The 21484-nt window shown below is 38.4% G+C and overlaps 1 protein-coding gene across 4 annotated transcripts in view; it reads right to left on the bottom strand.

Annotated features, from left to right (window-relative positions):
- Positions 1-19258: 19258 nt before the first annotated feature.
- LOC126457473 (nascent polypeptide-associated complex subunit alpha, muscle-specific form) overlaps positions 19259-21484 on the bottom strand; it is a 144662-nt gene continuing 142436 nt past the window's right edge. For all 4 annotated transcript variants that reach the window (XR_007585474.1, XM_050093765.1, XM_050093766.1 and 1 more), the window contains one exon: positions 19259-21112. Coding sequence is in view for 3 of the 4 variants with exons in the window: in XM_050093765.1 (XP_049949722.1) it covers positions 21074-21112 (39 nt within the window). In the remaining variant the exon portion in view is untranslated. The remainder of the gene's footprint in view (positions 21113-21484) is intronic.

Genomic DNA, 21484 nt, shown 5'->3' with positions numbered 1-21484 from the left:
TTACAAAATACCGGTTATATAAAACTTCAATGTAATTAGGTATTTGTAAACATACACAGATTACTAACTTCTTGATAGAGCGGAATAAATACATGTAAGTAAATATAGCAATTTTACAGGTAATGATGGAAACATGTTAGCAAGATTTGTGCTTATTTAGTTTCAGAGTCATTAGCATGCTTAAGTAAAACATCGTCACCATAAAAGAATGTCATATTTGGGCAAACCAGCCAGCATAATTCAGTACAGATTATCGTTGTATCCAAAAGTCCTTATTCCGAAGAATATTCCTTTTATTCATTTGCTCAGAAACATAAATTAGTAAAAAGCCAGTAAACAATGTTGTTGTTGTTGTGGTCTCCAGTCCAGAGGCTGGTTTGATTCAGCTCTCCATGCTACTCTATCCTGTGCAAGCTGCTTCATCTTTGAGTACCTACTGCAACGTACATCCTTCTGAATCTGCTTAGTGTATTCATTTCTTGGTCTCCCTCTACGATTTTTACCCTCCAATACTAAATTGGTGATCCCTTGATGCCTTAGAACATGTCCTACCAACCGATACCTTCTTCTACTCAAGTTGTGCCACAAAATCCTCTTCTCCCCAATTCTATTCAATACCTCCTCATTAGTTTGTGATCTACCCATCTAATCTTCAGCATTCTTCTGTAGCACCAAATTTTGAAAGCTTCTATTCTCTTCTTGTCCAAACTATTTATCGTCCATGTTTCACTTCCATACATGGCTAAACTCCATACAAACACTTTCAGAAATGACTTCCTGACACTTAAATCTGTACGTGATGTTAACAAATTGCTCTTCTTCAGAAACGCTTTCCTTGTCATAGCCAGTCTACATTTTATATCCTTTCTACTTCGACCATCATCAGTTATTTTGCTCCCCAAATAGCAAAACTCCTTTACTACTCTAAGTGTCTCATTTCCTAATCTAATTCCAGCAGCATCACCCGATTTAATTAGACTACATTCCATTATCCTTGTTTTGCTTTTGTTGATGTTCATGTTATATCCTCCATTCAAGACACTGTCCATTCCGTTCAACTGCTCTTCCAAGTCCTTTGCTGTCTATGACAGAATTACAATGTCATAGGCGAACCTCAAAGTTTTTATTTCTTCTCCATGGATTTTAATTCCTCCTCCGAATATTTTTTTTTTTCATTTCCTTTACTGCTTGCTCAATGTACAGGTTGAATAACATCGGGGAGAGGCTACAACCCTGTCTCATTCCCTTCCCAACCACTGCTTCCCTTTCATGTCCCTTGACTCTTATAACTGACATCTGGTTTCTGTACAAATTGTAAATAGCCTTTCGCTCCCTGTATTTTATCCCTGCCACCTTTAGAATTTGAAAGAGAGTATTCCAGGCAACACTGTCAAAAGCTCTCTAAGTCTACAAATGCTAGAAACAAAGGTTTGCCTTTCCTTAATCTATCTTCTAAGATAAGTTGTATGATCAGTATTGCCTGACATGTTTCAATATTTCTATGGAATCCAAACTGGTCTTCCTCGAGGTCGGCTTCTACCAGTTTTTCCATTCATCTGTAGAGAATTCATGTTTGTATTTTGCTGCCGTGACTTATTAAACTGGTAGTTTGGTAATTTTCACATCTGTCAACACCTGCTTTCTTTGGGATTGGAATTATTATATTCTTCTTGAAGTCTGAGGGTATTTCGCCTGTCTCATACATCTTGCTCACCAGATGGAAGAGATTTGTGATGACTGGCTCTGCCAAGGCTATCAGTAGTTCTAATGGAATGTTGTCTACTCCCGGGGCCTTGTTTCAACTCAGGTCTTTCAATGCTCTGTCAAACTCTTCGCGCAGTATCATATCTCCTATTTCATCGTCATCTACACCCTCTTCCATTTCCGTAATATTGTCCTCCAGTACATCACCCTTGTATAGACCCTCTATATACTTCTTCCACCTTTCTGCTTTCCCTTCTTTACTTAGAACTGGGTTTCCATCTGAGATCTTAATATTCATACAAGTGGTTCTCTTTTCTCCAAATGTCTCTTTAATTTTCCTGTAGGCAGTATCTATCTTACCCCTAGTGAGATAAGCCTCTACATCCTTACATTTGTCCTCTAGCCATCCCTGCTTAGCCATTTTGCACTTCCCGTCGATCTCATTTTTGAGACATTTGTATTCATTTTTGCCTGCTTCATTTACTGTTTTTATATTTTCTCCTTTCATCAATTAAATTCAATATTTCTTCTGTTACCCAAGGATTTCTACTAGCCCTTGTCTTTTTACCTACTTGATCCTCTGATGTCTTCACTTCTTAAACCCTCAAAGCTACCCATTCTTCTTCTACTGTATTTCTTTCCCCCATCCCTGTCAATTGTTCCCTTATGCTCTCCCTGAAACTCTGTACAACCTCTGGTTTAGTCAGTTTATCCAGGTCCCATTGCCTTAAATTCCCACCTGTTTGCAGTTTCTTCAGTTTTAATCTACAGTTCATAACCAATAGATTGTGGTCAGAGTTCACATCTGCCCCTGGAAATGTCTTACAATTTAAAATCTGGTTCCTAAATCTCTGTCTTACCATTATATAATCTACCTGAGACCTGTCAGTATCTCCAGGCTTCTTCCATGTATACAACCTTCTTTCATGATTCTTGAACCAAGTGTTAGCTATGATTAAGTTATGCTCTGTGCAAAATTCTACCAGTTGGCTTCCTATTTCATTTCTTACCTCCAATCCATATTCACCTACTACGTTTCCTTCTCTCCCTTTTCCTACTATCGAATTCCAGTCACCCATGACTATTAAATTTTCGTCTGCCTTCACTATCTGAATAATTTCTTTTATTTCATCAGTTTCTTCATCATCTGCAGAGCTAGTTGGCATACAAACTTGTACTACTGTAGTAGGTGTGGGCTTCGTGTCTATCTTGGCCACAATAATGCGTTCACTATGCTATTTGTAGTAGCTTACCCGCACTCCAATTTTTTTTATTCATTATTAAACCTACTCCTGCATTACCCCTATTTGATTTTGTACTTATAACCCTGTATTCACCTGACCAAAATTCTTGTTCCTCCTGCCACCGAACTTCACTAATTCCCACTATATCTAACTTTAACCTATCACACTTCTCTTTTTAAATTTTCTAACCTACCTGCCCGATTAAGGGATCTGACATTCCATGCTCCAATCCGTAGAACGCTGGTTAGAAGCCAAGTGTAATTCTAATTATTGCTAACTTATAAAACTAACAGGGTTGGAAACTGTTGAAAGTGAATTTGCAGTGAGTTTCAACAAAGCAACACCTATGTCCGAAAATATGGGATAACGTATTGCAGATGATTTAGTACTGTTTACAAGTCGGAAAACGTATCCCTTTTAATTAACTTTTGTGGCTGAAAGTTTATTCAGTGACTGTTCTGTAATGAATGATTGTGAACGTGTAATTAATTTCATGAACTGCATTAATTTTTCAATAATGTCAACTGCTAAACGTGACAGTAGCATTAGGCGATGAAAGTGTGAATTACTGTGCACTCATGGTCGTTTTAATATGATCGTCTGCTTGCCACATGTTAACATTTGTGTCACTACAGTGTTAGGTACAGTACATGATATGTCTCTCCATGTGAAAGATTCTGGAGTTAAAACTTCCCCTCATTTGGATCTCTGGGAGGGGAACACATTGAGAGTAGACATATTTGAAAGGAAGAAAGGGACAATGAAGGAAGGAAAGATAATGATTGGAACATGGAATGCAAGGACACTACTGCAAACAGGAAAGCTAGAGAATGCAAAACAGGAGATGAAAAGGAACAGATTAGATCCCCTTTGTTTATGTGAAATGAGATGGGGAGATAGAAAGTGGAGCTTATAAACTCTTTTACTCAAGGGAAATCAAGAGTGCTGAAAACAGAGTGGGAATATTGATAGGGGGAAAGCTGGGGGGGGGGGGGGGGGGGGAAGGTAATGAAGGTACAATATATTGATAGAAGACTGATGATAATACGTCCGAAGGGTAGTTCAAAAGATTTGGTGTTAATACAGGTATACATGCCAACCAGCTAATGTAAAGATGAGGAGGTGGAAGAATATTATGAGAAAATACAAGAACTCATCGAGAAAGAAAATAGAAATGTCTGCATTATCTTCGTGGGGGACTGGAATGCAGTGGTGTGTGAAGGAAGAGATGAAGGTACAGTTGGAAAATTTGGATTAGGAATACGAAATGAGAGATGTCAACGACTAATTAGTTTGTGTAAAGAAAATTCATTAGCAGTGGGTAACACACTATTTGAACACCACAAAAGGAGACGCTACACGTGGATACCAAATTTGAATAGGGTTAGATATCAGTTGGACTATATCCTGATACAAAAAAGGTTTAGGAACTGTTTGAAGAATGCCAAAGCTTTTCCTAGAGTGGATATAAATTCAGGTCACAACCTAGTAGTGTGAGAAATACAAGTGAAGTTGAAAAAAGTCTGGATAGGTAAATCAAAAGTAAGACTAAACATAGAAAGACTTAAAGAGGTAGGTAAGACATCAGATTTGGAAAACAGATTTATGGGAAAGAGGTAGTGTTGTTGATGGAAGTGTTAATGACAAATGGATAAAAATGAGGGAAGGACTCATGGACTCTGTCAAAGAAGTACTAGGAGTTAGAGTATCCCAAAGTACCAGGAAAGAATGGATAACAGAAAACATGTAGGAAAAGATGGAAGACCAAAGAAAGTGGAAAAATGTAGAAACTGAAGAAGTCCAAAAGAGGTAAAGGAAACTGAATAATGAATTAAGGAGAGAAACTGAAGAAGCAAGCGAAAAGTGGATGAAACAGAAATGTGACAAAATAGGTAAAATGGAGAAAGAGGGAAAGTTTGAAATGATGTATAGGCTGACTAGTGAGATAGTTTTTGAACTTAAAGAAAGAGGAATAACATGGAAATAGAAAGAGCGGATGGTACTCTAGCAGAAGAACCACAGGAGGTATTGAACAGATGGCAAGAATATACTGAATGTCAGTATAGGAGGGATGAAATACAAAGCAAAATTAAGGTTGAAGAGGAGCAATATGTGCCAGAAGATGGAAAGGGATTCACCATCTTGGAAGCAGAAGTATGAAAGGTGCTGAAGGAGATGAAGAATAGAAAGGCATGTGGAATTGATGATTTGCCAGCAGAACTGTTGAAAAGTCTGGAAAACAAGGTAAGAAAAGAAATAGTCAACCTTTGTAATGAGATATATGACAAAGGGGAATGGCTTGAGGACTTCCTTGCAATAGTTATGATACCAATAGAGAAAAAGAGAAACACTAAATAATATGAAGAGTATAGGACCATCACTCTAATTTCTCATGCAGCTATAGTGTTGCTGAGAGTGTTGAATAGATGGCTATGTGGCAAGCTGGATAAAGGGATTGCAGAGGAGCAGTTCGGATTTAGAAAAGAAAAGGGAACAAAGCATATATTGACCTGTTAAGAAATATAGGGGAAAGATATATGGAAAAAGGTAGAGAAATCTTTGCTGTTTTTATAGATTTAGAAAAGGCCTTTGACAGAGTTCAGTGGAACAAACTGATGGATATTTTGAAGAGGAAAGGAGTAGACTGGAAAGAGAGACGACTGATACAGAATCTATATTTACTCCAGAAAGTAAGGGTAAGGATTGGAAATGAAATGTCAGAAGGAAGCAACATTGGATGAGGTGTTAGACAAGGTTGTTGCCTTTCCCCACTGTTGTTTAACACATACCTTGAAAAGCTTAGATGGGAAAAGAGGAATACGTGTTGGTGGAAAGAGAATAGACTGTATAAGATTGGTTGATGACATGGTATTAGTGGCAGAAAGTGAGCGGAGAGTGAATAACATGCTGAAAGATCTGAATGAAGCTTGCGTGGAATATGGGATGCAAATAAACACAGCAAGAAACAAAGAGTATGATCATCAGTACAAGACGCAGACTGTCCAATATTAAAATAGGACAATCTACCATTAGCCAAGTAAGTGCATTTAAATATCTTGGTAGCACAATAACTGAAGACTTGAGATGTCACCAGAAGGTGAAGACTCGAATTGCCATAGCGAAGGAGGCATTCAACAGAAAGAGGAGACTGTTATGTGGCAGATTAGATAAATGTCTAAGGAAAAGGCTTGGCAAAGGTTTTGTCTTGAGTGTGGCACTAAATGGGGCAGAAACATGCACACTGAGACAAGAGGATGAAAACAGGTTAGAAGCATTTGAGATGTGGATGTGGAGGAGAATAAGCTGGAGGAAAGAGTGAGTAATGAAAGAGCAATGGAAAGGATTGGTGAGAGAATATGTCTGCTGAAGGTTATAAGAGAAAGGAAAAAGAACTGGTTGGGACATTCATTGAGAAGGGAGTGCTTCCTAGCAGCAGATGCTTTGGAAGGACTGGTTTGTGGGAGAAGACTGAGAGGCAGAAGGAGATACAAGATGACAGGCAACATAAAGGGAAGAGGAAATTAGGCAGACCTGAAGAGGATGGCAGAAGACCGGACAGCCTGGAGAACTACCATGTGAAAACCTGCCTTTTGGCAGAACACTACTCATGATGATGAGTGTTAGGTTACTGCACTTGAACAACCATCTTACAGAACAACAACCGAGTATAGTATGTGGCTAACCAGTATCTGTACACAATTTATGGAAATAAGTAAAGAATGATCTGGCCATAAGCAGTAGTTCAGTCAACATCTAAGTGCAATTAAAGGGTGTGAACTGCAAATCAGGTGCGGACCATATTATTAGTAGTAAATTGTCCTCACCACCAACTTTTCAGCCAGATTCAATGGAGGTGCAGCTACTGAGGGCATATTTGCATAGCTAAATAAGGTTACACAACAGCTTGTAGCAAATAACTGTTTTAAAACTGTTGATTTGAAATTTCCAGCATCTTGAACACATGGAACTCTTGATTTTTTTTTTCCCCCCTTCACAAAGTGTGCTTTACCTTTAGCAGGCAAGAAACACTTGAGATCAAGATTACAAAGAAAGGACAGTCCTAAGGACATAAGCATTGTCATGGAACAGAATGTCTTCCACCTCTTTGGACCATAACATTGATTAGTGATCCAAAAAAGAATGATTTACTGGGGTTATGCCTGAGTTTTTGGAAGAAAAATATCACTTTTCACAGAAGACTGTGCACTGAAAATTACAAAGTACGTATTATTTGAGTTTCAATGTGAATTATGCAATTAATTTATACAAATAATATCTATTTTAACATCCTCACAACATATTTTGCTGCTTCTGTAAAATGTTTCCTTCGAGGCTGATATTCTTTCCCACATCAGTGTCTAAATTAGTGAGTAGCCACTCCAGTTGCTAATATGTTCTCTATTTTACTCCACAATCAGTTTGACTTTTATATTAAAGCCATTTTCTAGTAGTTCTGAAATTGACATTGTAAATGATCAATACAATAGATGTTTAAAAATTTTACATAACAAGAAATGAAACTTTTAAGTTTACATATGTACAAAAAAAGAAAAAAATAGGAGAATATACCTTAAATTGTGCTGTCGTAAAGCAACATCAAATGATTATGAGTGAGACATGTGATTTTAAAAGTGATGTGCCCACTAACTTCATGGGAAACATGGGCATATCATTATTATTAAAACTGTACATTTTGATACATTAAAAGTACTGGAATGCTTTAGCTTTAAAAGGAGTTATATTCTGAAATGTTTTGAATTGCATGCTTTACCAATGAAGGGCTAAAAGTAATTGTTTAATCTTAGATATAATAATAATCTAAAATAGCTGAAGTGGACAGTGCATCTTCAAACATAAAGTTTCCTCTTAACATAAATGGGCAACAGTCACAATACAGGGTACTAAAGAGGTTGCTAATCTGTCTTCAACACAATGTGAACTGCTTAGAAGGACATGCTTATTAACATCTGTGAGGAGCTACGAAATTTTGGCGTGCCATTGAAGGAGTCTTGTAAATAACAAGGTGGGGTGGCATATGTCAGGGAAATTGGTACTTCTTTTTGGACATACGTCATCCCATTACTACTAGGTTCATTTAAAGGCACTCTGAATTTTATAGTTGCATTCAGATGTTAGTATACTGTGTTCCAGTAGACATTCAAACTGTGTCCAAGAAGCGCCAGAATCTTGTACAGTTCCCTGTGTTATCACTTTACTCGCTCACGTCAGAACCATGGTTCTCAACTTTTTCTGTTCACAGCACACTATACAGTGTAGCAAGTTGTCGTGGTACACTGACACATGAGTTGTCAACATTGAGAGGGTACTAATGTATGAGTCAGCATCAATACAAGAGCTTCTTTCTAGATACAAGAACTTCTGTCTAGATACAAGAGCTTCTGTCAGTCGCATGTGTGGATTGTCTTCCATCCTTCCATCAGTCAGTCTGTTGTAGACTAGAAGTCCTAATGCAGTCATTGTTGTGTGATATTTTAAGGTTGATTTTTAGTTGCACACATGTATGCATTATCTGGTTATTGGTTAATTTTTCAGAATGGATAGGTTTTTGATTACAAAGAAAAAAGTTGTAGATGACTCACTGACAGTAACAGATAACAAAAGAGAATGAAATGATTCAACATGTGAGTCCCATGAAAGCAGTGCAAGCTACGCAAAGATTTTGTAAGTACCAAGAGAATTATTTATGCTTTGGATTTATGTTCAGTGGACATGAAAGCTGTCCATTACCAATGTGCAGAGAAAAATTAACCAATGAATCCATGGTCCCTAGTAATAGCAAACATGGTCACTTGTCTGGGAAAGGTAAGAACTATTTTAGCTGTTTGATTTCATTGGCAGGAAAGCAAGCCAAAGCTATTATACAGAGAGCAACTATTTTTTAAAAAATACAGGTGCCTGTTATAAAGTAGCTGAAATAGAGGGGGGCGGTTGGAAGAATGTGACCTTGTACTGTTGCACTCTTTGGTGGTTGGACTGAAAAAGCAAATTGTGATAAGTCGTTCTTTTGATGCGAGCAAAATTTGTTGTGTTTTCGCATCACAACATGGGCAGATGAGACAGTTGGAAAAAAGCCAATGCCGTGAAGGGGCTCTCAGTCATGCAGCTCAGTGAGTTTGCCAATCAGCAGAAAACTGAACATGACTATGCGCCTGTTCCTTCTACAGGTATCCAATGCAGAGATACAGGATTGGACTGTGTTCTATGATGAGACAGCCAGCTGCTACAAGCACAAAGTCAGCATCAAGTCTGTAGTCTATAATGCCACACTTGAGCTGCAGGCAGCAAGTTTGGCTGACTACAGGGCATTCAAGAGCAGTACTGATGCTCACATCACAGAGGTGCTCATGGAGATGATGATGATGACATCAAAGCAATGAGAAGGCAACTAAGGCTCTCCTCAAGAGTTTGCCTTGGATTTGTGACAAAAAGGCAGTCAGGGAAGAACTGTTATGTACCAGCTTCTGGGATATAGCAATCAAGCTGCATGAGCCACATGGACGAAAAAAAGGGGCTGCTATTGTTCATCGGCACCATGCGAACAGCTACCAACAACAGTGACATCTTGGAACTGCAGAAGCTTCTGGGCTTGAATTTAAAGATGGGAGCTCTGTCACTAGGACTGGACAATAAGCCTCAAAGTGTCAGGTGCCAGTAATGACGACATGTTGCAAAGCACAAACAGGCTGTAGCAGCAGATGGAGGATCCGATGGCAATTCCCACTACCTGCGGACAGCCGGAATTTCCCACCGATGGTTGAGGAGACCAGCTGCTGGCGGAAAAGCAGGAAATGCTGCCTGTGCCAGAGAAGACACATTGGTTGAGGAATGACAACACAAGCACCACACTGTGTGATGTCATGGACAAAGCAACTGTGGCCTTCCATGGTGGCAGAGACAGCTACATTCCAAGCTGCCGAGATGGAGGAGACCTGCCAACAACTGCAAAGGATATGTGCGACTCTTCCGCACAACCTCAGAGCTGCCACAGATGAAGAGGAACCTGTCCCTGCCACAACTGTGTAACAGAAGGAAGGGGAGGGCACCAACAAGCAGGAAACACTGACCTTCGTCTCCACTGCCTGCCCACTCAAGCTGATGAAGTGGATGCCAGCTGCCACAGATGCTCCAAGATGGGTAGCTGACACTGTGGCCAATATCCAGTGGAGGCAGCACAGCGAGATGGAATGGATCTGCAGGAAAATGCCAAGATATCATGCAATTGCCAATGGTGCTCGACGGCACCTCCCACAAGATGCATTGCAGTCAGATGTAACGGCCAGACAGCCGGATGTCTCAGCTGACGAGACTGTGCCAGAACTCCCCCACCAGCAATGCCCTGGATGGTGAGGGGATTGCCGTGGCCCTTGACGAAAATGATAGGAACAACTCTGGGAGAAAACTGCAGCTAACCTGGTCCTGCTGCTATGACAGGTCACCACTGACAAAGCACAGCAGAGCGGCTTTACAGCAGCTCATAGCACTGCCACATAGGTTCGAACGGACCTCTTTATGACGAGCAGAAGGCTATGACACTGGTATTGAGCTGCATAATACCCATTACTAACGTTAAGCTATCCTCGCATGACCTATGGCAGATCAAGCAAGTCCACTACTACCCTTACTACCTGTCCAGACCAGACAGTCACAGGATTTTTTCCCATGGTGCTTGCCATGGCACTCTTTTCCTCCTATCCATAACCCAGTATTTTTTTGTATGTCTCTGTCTGCTTCTATCTCCCAATAGGCCCATATTTGTAGGTAATCGTACCCGGACATACGGACATATCACAGTCTCACATCCTGTGACTACTAGATTCGAATAACTAACCCTTGCAGAGGTGAGAGTACAACTTTTTATGGAAGTCACCATGCTAGTGTGGGTGTGGAGAAGCTCCAGTCTTTACAAAAAGAGGACATAATTTTTAATGCATGTAAGGAAATTGTGAAATCGATATCAGGTGATGGTGTCGAGAAGAGAATATCTTTGGTTCCATTGTCAGACAATACTACCACCCAATAACTGAATACATGTCTTCAAATATCCTGCGCAATGTCCATAAAAGCTAAGCGATGGTCAAGTATTTTCACTGCAGATTGATGAGTCAACAGATATAAGTAAGGAATGTCATTTACTGAGTTACGTAAAATTTGTTGATGAGAATTTGATTATTGGACAGTTCTTTTCATGTACTGAACTACCCTCAACGTCAACTGATTCAGATGTGTATAATACTGTTTACAGCACCTTGGTACAAGTCCTGTAAAAGTTGTCTTTCTGTCTGCTCAGTTGATGTGTCAGTAACAACTGGAAAATTCAAAGGATTTGTTCCAAGACTGAAATAAGATTTCCTGACTGTAGGTTCAACCATCACTTCATACACTGTGAGGCTCTGGTGTTGAATATTATTCCAAAAGAACTAAAAAGTGTCTTAAATTTGTTTTAGATTCAGCCAGTAACATGATAGATTTTGTTAAGTGTAGAGCTCTTTACAAGACTCCTCAATTGTACCATGAAGCAGGACCTCAACGTTACACTTTGATTGTGCATACTGATTTGCTGGTTGTCAAAAGCTAGTGTCCTGGAAAGATTTTTTGAATTGAGAAGAGAGCTATTAAATATGTTTAGCATTGAAAAGCCCGACTTTGCAGCACAGTTAAATGATGAGGTGTGGTGTGCAAAAATAGCCTATTTGGCTGACATTTTTCGCCATCTAAATTACCTGAATGAGAGTGTGTGGAAAAGAAGAAAATGTGCTGTGGTCAAGCGGTTATGAAAGAAAACTAATGCACCATCCAGTTGCCATATCTCCAGAATCCACCACTATCCTTTCTCTGGAGGAAGTTGAATGACAAGTTCAGACACACTGAACATTTCAACTGAAATATGGTGAAACTTACAAAGTTTTGGATGTTAGAAAAGAAGAGTACCCAGTAATATCTGTGGAAGCAGTTATTACACTTTGCATTTTTCGACCACCTATTTGTGTTGGTACCAGCCGACGTGAAAAACAAGGGATGTGAGAGACTTCTCTCAGCTGAACAGGAATGCGTGTGTGCTTGTCTTAAATTCCACCATGAAGTGAACTTCTGAGTAAGAAGCGACAAGCTCAATTTTCTCACTGAAAATTCGAAGTTGCAAGCCGTAAACCAGGGCTTAACAGCTCATTGATTTTGAGTGTGAGCACTTGGGTCTGCTCACACTCTTGCTTGTCAGCAGAGCATCTGTGGCAGAGTGGGGAGTCAGAGGAACAGTGCCTGATGTGGTCACAACATGGGTGAAGCACCAGCCCTGAAGTAGGGGAAGGTCAGTTTTGACAGCAGTGCAGTCTAATAGCAGCAGTGGCAAGTAAGCATTGCATAATACTGACAATGTCTTTGTCCTTCAATCTGCCCTGCGAGGTATCTTGTTTTACGCAAAGAGACTGCTTTAGAATAAGTTTAGTGCATCACCAGATGCTGAATGCTTTCAAGATTTTCAACTTATGAAGGCATTACATGTCTTATCACATCAATGAATACAGAAACGAAAAATGGACTTGAACATATACAAGATGTTTTAAATTGTAAAAGGAAGCTCTCTGAAGAGGATGAAGACAAAACAAGCGAATATGAAGTGCAAAATCGCACTGCTTAATGAATTTCTTGAATCCTTTCACAGAGATTTAATAAAAGAATTCTTGGTAGCTGCATCTGAAAATTTGTCAGTTTCAGATATGTCAATTTCACATGTTGCTGTTATCAAACATGGCAGTCGGATCTCTCACATGTTATGGCAGCTGATGTTCAGAGCCAGCTTGCAGAGTTTGTTGCATATTCTTTAGTGTGCATGGAAGTGTAAATATCTCATGTACAGGGGACATTTTTTGCAACACTGAAGAAGGTAAAGAAAATTTAAATTTGTCATGTTTACATTTGTACAAACACATCACTAGTCACATTGGAAAAATTTAGGATTCATTGTGCAATGGAAGGGTAAAATAAAAAGCTTCCAGTACCCTATTTGCACTTATCTGCAGTTTGAGGTAACTGATCTGTAATGCAACATGGAAAACATAAACAGTCTAGACTTCTCCAAGCATTTCCCTCAAGATCGACTTTCTCTTTCACGGTTCTCCAACCTATTCCTTTTAACAACAGAATGGGTACAGTGCTCACAGGTCTGCACTTGCTGACTGCTTGGGAAGCACATTTTTGTGGTTCCTGATATAAAATAACATGTAAATAAGTTTAACTTCTGGAATATTACTATATATTCCGTTGTTACTTTTAAAAAATAAATACATGGTGAAATAACATCAATTCCTTTTATTAGCAATATTATAAACCTTCACAAGTATCAAAACACACCTAGCTAATCTTACAGCATGGTATCATGCCACGGCACACTTGTTGAGAACAACTGTGCTATATTATGTGACTTTATGCTTGATCTACAATGTAATAAAATCTAAACAACCCGTTTGTTTCTCTTCAGTGGTAAAGCACAGTAATTTAAAATTTCAACATTTCAAAATATAATGCCAACTGTATACTTTGTAAAATCATGACAAACCCATTTTTCTACAATATAATTGAGTAAATTACATTTAAATTCACCCTAAGTTTACACAGTTGCAGGCAGCAGCCGGCTCCAAACATCGGGAAACTAATAATGCCTAAATTGTTACTGCAGACCTGCTCATTTCATCACTCTCCTGACATTAAGTATACACAAAACATTTTGCCTGAACTGAAGAAATATTCTTCACAGCACAAACTACTTTTCACCCATTATATTTTTCACAGCATGCCGCAGACCAAGAAAGACAAAGATATGGTTATTCAGTATCTAGTCTATCAATATTATGCCAAAGTATCTCTTAAATGCAGTTTAAAATCAGTATATCTCAAGATTAACCTTTGACAACAGAAACTATAATAATACCAGTTAGCATAAAAAAATTGTGATCTCTGGCCTTGAAGATCATTTTACTGTTCTTAAATATTGAATCCTGTATGTAATATATTTTGCAATTTCTTCAGGAGTGGCAGTTTTGCTGAACATACATGTGTATTACAGCACAGAATTTAATGGTAGTGCTTCATGCAGAAGAGCGAAACCTATTGTTATGTATGTACCAAACCAGCAATGCCTTCAACCCCAATTCTTTAAAGAATCCTGCTGTTATGTATAAAACAGTTAACACTATCAATTATCAAACACTGGAGTATATTCTGGGTAATCTGATCTCTGTCTTAAGAAAAGGTAGTTTCTCATGCATCTAAATGTTTATGTCACATCTCCTGAACTATGTCATCCAGTGCTATAAATTTGTGGGTGTGTTCTTTGGTATATGAGGATACTGTTAAAATGTCATGCTGTTGCAAAAGTTTTACTGCATAATGAACGAAAATGTATGAAGTGATAAAACTTTATTCTAGTCCTTGTTTAGTGGAGGTGTCACTGAGAAAAAGTTTTGAAATTACTTATACTGTTTATTGGACATTGCCAAGAGCTCTCATTCTTAAATATAGAATGAAAATAATCTGCATAATTTGCATGTTGTGAATTACTCTGCCTCAAGACATACATATTTTTTCCAACTTATTGTGTTAAACCTTTAATTTAAGGTTGTGCATTTCAATGAGCACATTGTGACAGAATTTTAAATACTGTCACTAATTATATGAAGTATTGAAAATCAAAATTTTGTTGCCTCTGGAAGCCATTTGATATGCAGTCTGCAACTGGGACCCGCCGACTGTTTCAACCATTTAGTAATATAGATATTAATATCCTTTGACTGCCAAATTCAATAAATGGTCTGTATGAGAGGGTGTGATTTCCTTTTTTATACTGTGAAAACACATGATATGTGACAAAATATCCTGTGCAGCATTAGGAAATAAAGAAAAGTTTAAATATTGTTCCCAGTTAAAGATACCGAAGTGCCAAAGAAACTAGTATAGACATACATATTCAAATACATGTAAACAGGCAGAATGCAGTGCTGCGGTGGCAATGCTTATATAAGACAACAAATGTCTGGCGCAGTTGTTAGATTGGTTACTGCTGCTACACTGGCAGGTTACCAAGATTTAAGTGAGTTTGAAAGTGGTATTATAGTCAGCGCACAGGTGATGGGACACAGCATCCCTGAGGTAGCGATAAAGTGGGTACTTTCCTGTATGACCACGAGTGTACCGTGAATATCAGAAATCCGATAAAACATCAAATCTCAGACATTGCTGCAGCCAGAGAAAGCTCCTGCAAGAATGGAACCAATGACGACTGAAGAGAATCGTTCAACGTGACGAAAGTGCAATACTTCCTCAAATTGCTGCAGATTTCAATACTGGGCCATCAACAAGTGTCAGCGTGCGAACCATTCAACGAAACATCATCAACATGGGCTTTCACAGCCGAAGGCCCATTCATGTATCCGTGATGACTGCATGATCAAAGCTTTACATCTCACCTGAGCCCTTCAACACCGACATTGGACTGTTGATGACTGGAAACATGTTGCCTGGTCTGACAAGTCTCGTTTCAAACTGTATCGAGTGGATGGACGTGTACAGGTATGGAGACAACCTCATGAATCCATGGACCCTGCATGTCAGCAAGGGGCTGTTCAAGCTGGTGGAGGCTCTATAATGGTGTGGGGCTTGTGCAGTTGGAGTGATATGGGACCCCTGATAGTCTAGATATGACTGACAGATGACATGTACATGAGATGGCCACCAAACTCCCCAGACATACACATTATTGAGCTTATCTGGGATCAACACGCTGTTCAGAAGAGCTCTCCACCCCTCATACTCTTATGGATTTATGGACAGCCCTGCAGGATTCGTGGCATCAATTCCCTGCAGCACTACTTCAGATTTTAGTCAAGTCCATGCCACATCATGTTGCGGCACTTGTGCGTGCTCATGGGGGCCCTATATGATAGGCACATGTACCAGTTTCTTTGGCTCTTCAGTGTAAAACAAAACCAATCTTACTTCAAACACTTATTTTTGATGTACACTGATTTTGCAAAATCCACCAGTGCAGTCTTTAATTATAGCTGAAAATTCAAATTACTGACAAAATTTATTTCTGGAAACAAAACCTTTTAAAAAATTATTTTCAGCTGTTTTTCCTCTTTTCGAAACTGATGCCATATGAAAAGCAGAGGGAAATGTGAAGTACTGCATGCCACATATTATTGACAAATTTGGAGACATTAATATATTATTTGTTAGTTACATCAAATTTGTCCAGAACTGAAAGAAGGCCACAGAAGAAATGAAACACTTATGCTTATGAAAATGATGATGATTATTATTATTATTTACGGTGGAGGGAGCTACACAGCAACATCATCAGTGCCTTTCCATTAAAGATATACCAAAGAATGTGGTGAAAACCTATGGAAAAAGGTCAATAAAACAGAAAACCAAATTTCATCCCCCCACAAGCCACATCAGTTGAGTTCATTCCCCAGAATCTCCATGTGCCCTGGAACCCATCAGAAAATGATTTCCTTGTCTTGCCTTTGCAAGAGAAGGAGTGTGTCCTGCACTTGTTACATCATCCGATCTGCTGGGCACATCTGTCCAATAGTGAGAAGGGCACTTTGAGAATTTGAACAGATGAGAAATTTCTTGTCATGATACCATCACACCTGCTCCATTGCCCTAAGGACAGCCAACAATTCTGTGTAATAAACTGAAAACTGCTCTTGGAGCCCTATCCTAAGGTCGATGTCGGGAACACAACAGAACAACCAAGAACCATCTGGATAAACAGTAATAAAATCTGGGTGGCAACAAAGTCTCGTTAAATTTAATTTTAAAAATATAGTTTGGGGTACAATGCTTACGCTCTACTACACCCAAGGCTTTGGATCTTAATGACCCACCTCCCAACTGTAATAACTCAAGGCTCTCCATTGAATGAAGGTAAGGCCCAGATACTTCACCTTCTGCTTAAATGTGACAGCGGTGTGCGCCAGTTTTGCAATGGGTCAGACAGTGGGAACAATTAAAGGCAACACAAACTGTTTTCTCCAAAAAGAATTTAAAACCTGTGGTGTAATACCATTCATCCAACCACCTGATCATCAGTTGCAATTGCTGAGTAGCCACTGCAAGGCCAGAGACTGCACAAAAGCTGGAGAAGTTATCCACAAACATGAAACATAGTATGGGACGTTGCACTGTGGACATAATACTGTTTATTGGCACTTAAAATACTCTCATTCTCCAGCTTAAAACCTCAGACAGCACATACCCCAACCTCGTATGCAAAATATTTGTCCGAGAGAAAAGATCGTATGAAGGTGAGTAGCTGTCCATGGAATCCCCACTGATACAGCTGTGAGAAAATATTATGGCTCCACGTAGTGTCATAGGCCTTTTCCAAATCAAAGAAAACACAGAGTGATACCTCCTGAACGCACACTGGGAGCGACTGAGTAGGGACCTCGTTTCAATAACCCACACTAGGCGCCAATTGACCACATGGTAAAGTGTCATTCCTATGCAGCTTGTCCGGCTAAAACTACTATGACTGTCGGAGTCTGTCCTGTCCTTCCCTGGTTCTAAAATTGGGATTAAAATAGATTCTTTCCATGATATATGAAAAAGACCACAAATGTGCAAATGCCACACTCCCTTTTTATTCTTTCCCCAACTCAAACTATTGGTTGAAAGGCACCTAGCTCTCCAAAATCCCAATACATCCGTATACCTCACTGAAGTCCACACTTCTGCCACCATTCTTTCCTCTTTATTGTGCTTCCCCAAATGTAAACTAACTGCTGCCAACAGCCAGTGTTTCTCCAGCCAATGAGGCGAGAATTCATTGTGTATGTCAACCCTATAAAACTACTTATTTCACCAATTATTTAAGAGTGCAGATATAAAACATTAAAAGGACTTCGATATTGTGGGTGGCCTTCTTCTTTTCTTTTCCGTGGAAATAAGCAGTTTCTTCAGATTTCAAAAAATATATGGTTGATTTACATTTGAACTTTTCTTTTGGTCTTTACGGTGTGGAGGAAAGAAAAAATAAAAGATTAAGATTTAATGGTTCGTTGATGTTTTTGTCATTGGAGACAGAGCACAAGCTTGGAATATTTCAAGGAGGGGAAGGTAACTGGCTGTGTCCTTTGAAAGGAACCATCTAACACCTGCCTGGAACAATTTAGAGAACTCACAGAAAACCTAAATCTAAACAACCAGGCACGGATTTTAACTATTCTCTTGCAGAATGCAAGTCTAGTGTGCTAACCACTGTGCAACCTTGCTTGGTTCTGGTCCTGAAGGCACCCCCCCCCCCCCCCCTTTTTCAATTCAGTAATGATGCACATGGAGATCAGTAATGAGGAACAGGTTTCCTGTAGTGTAAGGCTATGTGTGGTAATCTATTTGAAGAAATGTAGGTTAACAGTGTACACACTGTTGAAAATTATGATTAGCCTCACAATGACCAAGAGTGGGGAAGAAATCAGCTGTGACTTCATTTAAGCAGTAATCTCAAATAATTTAAGGAATGGATGGAAGCTTCCATCAAGCTGACCATACAGGGATTTGAATTCCATTCTTTCCAAATACAAGACCATTGAAAGCTACACCACCTCTCATTGCTTATTTGAGGTTAGGTGAGTAATCGACATTTTCTACATCTAATAACACATACTGATATATGACATAATTAAATATGACGCACAAGGAAAAAAGATAAAATATTTCATGCAGCCCAGTCACGTCTCTAGCTACTGCTATCTCTATCTGGTATCTTATTTTTGTGGAATATTATATTACATTAATAGGAAATGTTAAAGTGTGATTTACACCTACATGTTAGTCAACAAGAACACAATTTCAGTAGATCAGTGAAATATTCTTGCACCTTCCAGTTGAGTTTATTTCAGCAGACACACTACTGTGCAGCCTCGTGTTACAAGAATGCATATAACAGTTAATCTCTTTCTGCCTTTTGTTCTGCCATTGCCTATAACCTTTCTCTTCTGCAGCTCTGAATCCTCCATCAGATTTTCTAGTTCTTTTCTCCAACATATGTAAGCACACTCCTTTGTTTGCCTAAAGTTTGGTCACATACACAATGCCAGTTACTACTTCCCCATTATCTTCCAGCTTTAAATCAGTCCTCTCTCACATACTCAAATCAAATGATTTTCATCACACTATTTGCATCTGCAGCTTATATTTTACAAGCACTCTCTCCCTTTCACTTCCATTTTTACGGATATGAGGGATTTTGCATACTTTACAAATACATGCCACAAACCAGAAAGTTACATAATTTACATTTAATGTAAAAGTATCTATACAACAAAGATGAACAAGAATTATTTCCATTTTTTATTTTACTTCTAACACAAATGCATTCAACTAATTTTGACTGAAACTTCATTTAGAAAGTATGCCACTGAATATAATAAAAATAAGTGACAGAATATAACTTATCTTTTCCAAATACTGTAGTAAAAGTTTCCTTAGACATCATGACTAAAATTACACGAATCCCCCAAGTTTCATTACAATCTCAGTCAAAACTGGGATCTCCTCATGAAATTTTTAAGTTCTTTGCTGATAGCCCAGCAATACTGTCCACATGACACAAATTAATAACTGGGAGCTGACAATGCTAAGTAATTATAATTAACTTGTTCAGTTGATAATTATTTTTCTGGACCACCTTTATCTTACAGTTTGTTGGTCTACTAACTTTTTCAAGTCACTGTCAGAATTTCTCACCAGCCAAGCCTCAAGGTAGAATTTCTTATTCATAGTTTTACTGCCCAAGTCATTACTGAATAGCAATATTATGTTTCAACATTTCATTGCTGAAGCACGCAAGCCTGAGAATTAGTGATGTTTCTGTAAGACAGTACTCTTTTTTCCTGTTGAAGAGGAAAAAGAAACTGTTAAGTACAAAATGACAAAGTATACTTCTTTCCCTGTATAATATAGTTTTAAGATAAAACTCAGCCTTTGAAAATTAAAACAATGTATAAACTCACTTTATCCAACATAGCAGGATATATATACTTTCCAAATAAAACAGTTTTAAAGAGTAAAAAGAGTAGATAGCCTCATCCTCAACATATAAACTAAACTTAAAGATAAAATGCAAGTTTTTTTAAAAAAAAGTCTTCTGCAACATTCTTCCACAACTTTGGTCATTATGTAGTTCTGCTTTATCATGTCTAGGATATTTTGTATATTTTAATGTACGAATAAAATTGACTTAATTACATAAAAGGAAAAATAACTGCACTAACTAGAAAATATCTGTGGAAAATACAAATAGTTCCATAATCTGTAACGACACACAAAAGTAGAACACAGTTTAATTAATATTCTCTGATAATTAACACAATTATGAGACTAGATCATATACTACATCTTTAAGTAGGAAAAATAAAAGTATATGCATTACATTTGTGCAAATACATTCAGAAATAAAATAATTTTGTATGTAAACTATGACACAAACATCCACTAACATAAGCTTCACCACATATTTTTTAAAACTGGTCTACAACTGGCAATAGTTGTCAAGCATACTTTATTAGAAATTAATGTTCTAAACAAATGCCCAACAGAAGTACTGAATTTAAGGAAACACATTTAAAACTAAAAGGATGTATACCAAATGAACTTAGTATATATGTACATGAATTATGTTTTATCTTTACTTCACTCCACCTACAAAAATAATGTAAGAATCATTCTTATAGACCAATATTGCAGAAGATTACATTTACTTTTCTCCACATTTTTCAGAATCATTTTAACTCAGAAGGCGCACAATAAATCTCGTAAGACAGTAGACAGACAGATGTGTAATAACGAACACTCAACACTCACACACTTTCTGTGCAATTCCACTGTTCAGTTAATTGTAAAAGGACACATGTGGAAAGTAATCCTTTGGAACACTGACGCCTGTAGTTATGTAATGACTCAAAATATTACATAAACAGTATGAGGAACAACAGTTTCACTAATCTGGAGTGCTCCATTTACACTTGGTGTTTTTCATTCTACAACATTCATCTTGAACCCAGGTACATCAAGTTGAATTTACACTTTGGTACCTGCAATTAAGTTGGAAGAACGTTTTCTGAAGAGGAAACTCCACCCTGAAAAGCAAATTTTTCTAGTGAGTACTCTGTTAAATCCAATGTATAGTTACAGCAGCAGCTCCCCAGTAACTTATTTTTAATACATGTACGAGGTGCATTCAAGTTCTAAGGCCTCCGATTTTTTTTCTCCGGACTGGAAAGAGATAGAAACATGCGCATTGTTTTAAAATTAGGCCGCGTTCATTGTCAATACGTCCCAGAGATGGCAGCACCGTAGGGCAGATGGAATTTTACCGCCAGCGGCGAGAATGAGAACTGTTTTAAACACTTAAAATGGCGACGTTTTCCTTACTTGAACAGCGTGCAATCATTCGTTTTCTGAATCTGTGTGGTGTGAAACCAATTGAAATTCATCGACAGTTGAAGGAG

The sequence above is a fragment of the Schistocerca serialis genome, chromosome 2 (genome assembly GCF_023864345.2).
Source record: "Schistocerca serialis cubense isolate TAMUIC-IGC-003099 chromosome 2, iqSchSeri2.2, whole genome shotgun sequence".
NCBI lineage: Eukaryota > Metazoa > Arthropoda > Insecta > Orthoptera > Acrididae > Schistocerca > Schistocerca serialis.
The sequence above is the reverse complement of the archived record's forward strand: the minus strand, read 5'-3'. Positions and strand labels throughout refer to the sequence as shown.